This window comes from Gekko japonicus, unplaced genomic scaffold (assembly GCF_001447785.1).
Source record: "Gekko japonicus isolate JY-2015 unplaced genomic scaffold, Gekko_japonicus_V1.1 scaffold2053, whole genome shotgun sequence".
In the NCBI taxonomy this organism is placed as follows: Eukaryota; Metazoa; Chordata; class Lepidosauria; order Squamata; family Gekkonidae; genus Gekko; species Gekko japonicus.
Genome location: NW_015162012.1, coordinates 36,415 through 41,022, shown reverse-complemented (window position 1 = coordinate 41,022; position 4,608 = coordinate 36,415). Strand labels below are relative to the sequence as shown.

Below are 4,608 nucleotides of genomic sequence, written 5' to 3'. Positions count from 1 at the left end.
CCCTCCCCCCTGCCAACTGCAACCCAAAATTGCCATTGAAATGTTCTTCCTGGGAGGGGGGATTCAGGGGTCCACTGTGAGAAGGGGGATTGGCAAAGATCACTTTCCACCAGAGGAAAATTTCCACAAAATCCAACCCTTTCTCTCTAACTTGAAGCAGTGTGGCTGTGGCCCCCTCCAAAAATTACCCCCCTGGTTCTGGGCTCAGCCTGCTGCCCAAGTAACCCAGGCCCACGGCAAGTATGCAAAGCTCAATCTATACTGGACACCATCCAAGAGAGCCTGCGGTGTGCTGTTGCCATCTTAACAGAGGGTCAGTGTTCCCTCTAAGCTGAGTTAGTGTGAGCTAGCTCACAGTTTTTTAGCCTCTGGTTCACACATTTTTGTCTTAGCTCAGGGAGGAGGGCTCCAGAGCAAACTAATTTACGCAGTAGCCGAATTGCATGCTCACAACTTTAATGCCAGTAGCTCACAAAGTAGAATATTTGCTCATAAAACTCCATAGCTTAGAGGGAACATCTGTTCTTTTCTCGTCTCCTTTCCGAAAAGAAAGTGGCCAGCCACAACTGTCATTGTCAGCGGCCAATCCCGGTTTGCACGCTCTAAAGGTCAGGCCATTTTACAAATAAAAAATTCTTTGCGGTGTGTGATTCAGATATCCCCGTCCTCACACAGTGATTAGTTGTGCGTTAATTTCCAATATCGCCGGATAGATTGCCAGGTATAATGGAATTTCATGCAGCGGATCCTCATCTTCCATTCTTCGGGCTAAGTTGTTGGTTCCACCTGAATTGACGAAGTTATCTTATAAATGAGGCCACTCTGCTGATTATTTTAAGATACACGAGCAAAATGCAGCTTGCATTCTAGATGCATAGATTTCTGTTCCTCCTCCGACGAGCTGCTAGAAATCACCTCCCTAAAGTGTGTGCACTCTGACTTGGATGACCCAGGGCGATTCCGCATCGGCTTTTTCCTCCGTTGTTTTAGCAAGCCCACTTGTTGGAACAGAGATTGACCTTTGCATTGCATGCAGCTTTCACTTTCTTTCATCATAGGGTTTTGTGGTACCCTCTGCATTGCATTTTTTGTTTGTTTTTTAATTTTCTTTTATTTTATTACAGAATATCAACATACGATAAAAATATTGATACAGCAAAAAGAGGAAGTTAACTTTCCGAGCAGTACCTTGTTAACAAACAACATAACACCAATAGCTGTATCAAACTTATAGTTAACATCAAAATTAAAGGTTATATAACAACAGCAACCTGCAATTTTAACCTAATGACACATGTATAGTGACAAGCACTGTTCCCTCTAAGCTGAGTTAGTGTGAGTTAGCTCACAGTTTTTTAGCCTCCAGCTCACACATTTTTGTCTTAGCTCAGGAAGGAGGGCTCCAGAGCAAACTAATTTATGCAGTAGCCAAATCACTTGCTCACAACTTTAATGCCAGTAGCTCACAAAGTAGAATTTTTGCTCACAAGACTCCACCGCTTAGAGGGAACATTGGTGACAAGGCATTTGTCCAAGGATTACGTGGCCTGTGCATCATAAACCTGTTTCGTTTAGCTAGCAAAACCTTCCATTTGGTCATCGGGCGATGAGTATTTTTGATTAGACAATGCTGGGCGGACCATTCAGCAGTTTTGTCATCAGCCAGGTATTCCCATAGTTTAGTGTACCCATGGTCTATAGAGGGGACAGCCTGGGTTTTCCCATTCTTCGCAGTGATGCACTTAGCTGCAGTTAGAAGTACCGAAATCAAAGGTTCCTCAACCTTCAATACTAGATCAATGTCAATACAAATGCAATCTGATTGTTGGGTTTTATGGGACCTTCTGCATAATGGCCATTTTATGGCCATCCAGGGTGACTTTGCAGTCCGTAGGGCATTGGCCCCGGGGTATTAGAATGTGGTTTTGAGCTGCACCTTTTCCTCAGCGTTGAGGAAATGTGGAGTGAATGCCAGAGGCAGAGCCAGCCCCAGACTAGCCCGACCTAATCAGATCTTGGAAGCTAAGCAGGCCCGGCCCTGGTTAGTATTTGGATGGGAGACCGCCAAGGAAGTCCAGGGTTGCTACGCAGAGGCAGGCCATGGCCAGCCACCTCTGAACGTCTCTTGCCTTGGAAACCCTACGGGGGTCGCCATAAGTCAGCCGCGACTTGATAGCACTTTCCAGCCACCAAAGTGAATGTAAGACCACAGTCAACAGGAGACTTCCGCATGAGAGTTCAAATCCCCACTGAACCATAAACTGGCCTGGCCTACCTCAGAGGGGTGTCGTAAGGATTGTAATGGAGGAGGGCAGGATCATGTCTTTTATTTTTTATTTATTTGAGGACCCAAACTGGCTCACAGCCTTGCTCTCCGTTATTCTCACAACAACAACCCTGTGAGGCAGGCTAGTCTGAAAGAGTGACTAGCCCAAGGCCATCAAGCAAGTTTCCGTGGAAGAGTTAAGGATTCGAACCTGGGTCTCTCAGAGCCACTTCCAACGCTCCGACCACGATACCATGCTGGCTCAGAGATCCTTGTGGAAAGAACGGGGTAATCATATGATAAAGAGATGAACACATGAAGCAGTGTTCCCTCTAAGCTGAGTTAGTGTGAGCCAGCTGACAGTTTTTTAGCCTCCAGCTCACACATTTTTGTCTTAGCTCAGGAAGGGATGCCTCCAGAGCAAGCTAATTGATGCAGCAGCCAAATTGCTGGCTCACAACTTTAATGCCAGTAGCTCACAAAGTAGAATTCTTGCTCACACAACTCCACAGCTTAGAGGGAACACTGCACATGAGATGGTAAACACATGAAACTGCCTGATACCGAATCAGATCCTTGGTCCATTAAAGTCCATATTGTCTATTCAGACTGACAGCGGCTCTCCAGGGTCTCAGAGGGAGGTCTTTCACATCATCTACTTCCTGATGCTTTTAACTGGAGATGCCGGGGATTGAACCGGGGACCTTCTGCATGCAAAGCAGGTGCTCTGCTACTGAGCCACGGCCCCTCCCCTAGTATGTGTCCCTTGGCTTGTGCTGTAATGCAGGCCTGTACTATAAGAGACCATGGTCGTTCTGAGCTTTGACTTTTGGCTGCAAAAGAGAAATTGTTTTCAAATTAATTTTTTTTTAGACCCTTGGATTCCATTTTAGCAGCTTTCCAGGTGGGAGGGACTCACTTAACCACGTGGCTCTTGTTCTGAGAGAGGGACGTGCAGGTCAATCTAATGTGAAATATCTAAACGTCTTCCAAATATTTTGATATTTTTGGAAAAGCAATTTGCCCACACATATCCGTTTGCACTGGGGAAAGTGGTAGAGCTTCCTTTGGATTTCAGAATAAAAAGAAGGTTGAGCTCGATTTTAGTGCAGAATTGGGGGGGGAAACAGAATAAAAAGAAGGTTGAGCTCGATTTTAGTGCAGAATTGGGGGGGGAGAATAAAAAGAAGGTTGAACTCGATTTTAGTGCAGAATGGGGGGGGGCCGCTCCGGATTTTCTCAGTGTTCGAGTCGAGGCAATATAAGTCCAGGGCAAAACAGCCTCCAAATAACCCGGGGCAACAGCAGGCTGAGACCGGGCTGACCACTGAAGGGAGAGAATGTAATGCAGAATGGTGAAAAAACCTGGAATAAAAAGACGTTTGAACTTGATTTTAATGCAGAATAGGGCGGGAAAAAACTAGAATAAAAAGAAGGTTGAATTCAATTTTAGTGCAGAATGGGGGCGGGAGAATAAAAAGAAGGTTGAATTCAATTTTAGTGCAGAATGGGGGCGGGAGAATAAAAAGAAGGTTGAATTCAATTTTAGTGCAGAATGGGGGCGGGAGAATAAAAAGAAGGTTGAATTCAATTTTAGTGCAGAATGGGGGCGGGAGAATAAAAAGAAGGTTGAACTCGATTTTAGTGCAGAATTGCTTGGAGGACACACTGTGGTGAACGTGGATTAAAAAGAGAGTGTAGAAAGAGCCTAGGATCTAGGACGCCCGGGTTCAAATCCGCACTCACGCCATGGAAGCTTTGCTGGGTGACCTTGGCTTAGACGCCCTCAGCCGAGCCTACCTCGCAGGGTTGCTGCGGAGATGCAATGGAGGACTGGGAAATGATGTCCTCCGCTTTGGCTCCCCATTGGGGTGAAAGTCGGGATACAAACGAAGTAAAACGAATGTTTCCTTCCTGCTCCGGACTTCCTCCGCTCCTAACCTACCGCGGCGCGTTCCTCTTCCCCTCGCCGGCAGCCGCCCTCGCCGACATCTTGGCCTTAATTACCGCTATCGGGGAGTCATTATTTCGAGCCTGTGCCCATTTTAATCAATTCCTCTTCTCCGCTTCTCCTTCCCCTTCTCTCCACAGTGCTCTCAACACTTCTGGATACACCGGCAAGGTTCATTGGTCAGCCACCCAGCCAGCAAATTCTAATCTCCCACCAACATCGCCTTCCACAATTTCACGAATGCATGGGTAAGCGTGAGGCACCTGACTTAATTTGCTCAGAGACGTTGGAGGGGAAATCCTAATTATGGTTATTTCATTAAAGAACAATTAAATAATAAGCATGACATTTGGGGGGGGGAGTTGTGTGGGGGGGAGTGAGAAACCAAGAG

At 46.3% G+C, this 4,608-nt stretch overlaps 1 protein-coding gene across 1 annotated transcript in view; it reads left to right on the top strand.

Moving 5' to 3' along the window:
* LOC107105496 (chromosome unknown open reading frame, human C7orf72) overlaps positions 1–4,608 on the top strand; it is a 38,340-nt gene that overhangs the window by 31,170 nt on the left and 2,562 nt on the right. Inside the window, exon 8 of the mRNA XM_015405479.1 lies at positions 4,358–4,465. Coding sequence (XP_015260965.1) covers positions 4,358–4,465 — 108 coding nt within the window. The remainder of the gene's footprint in view (positions 1–4,357; positions 4,466–4,608) is intronic.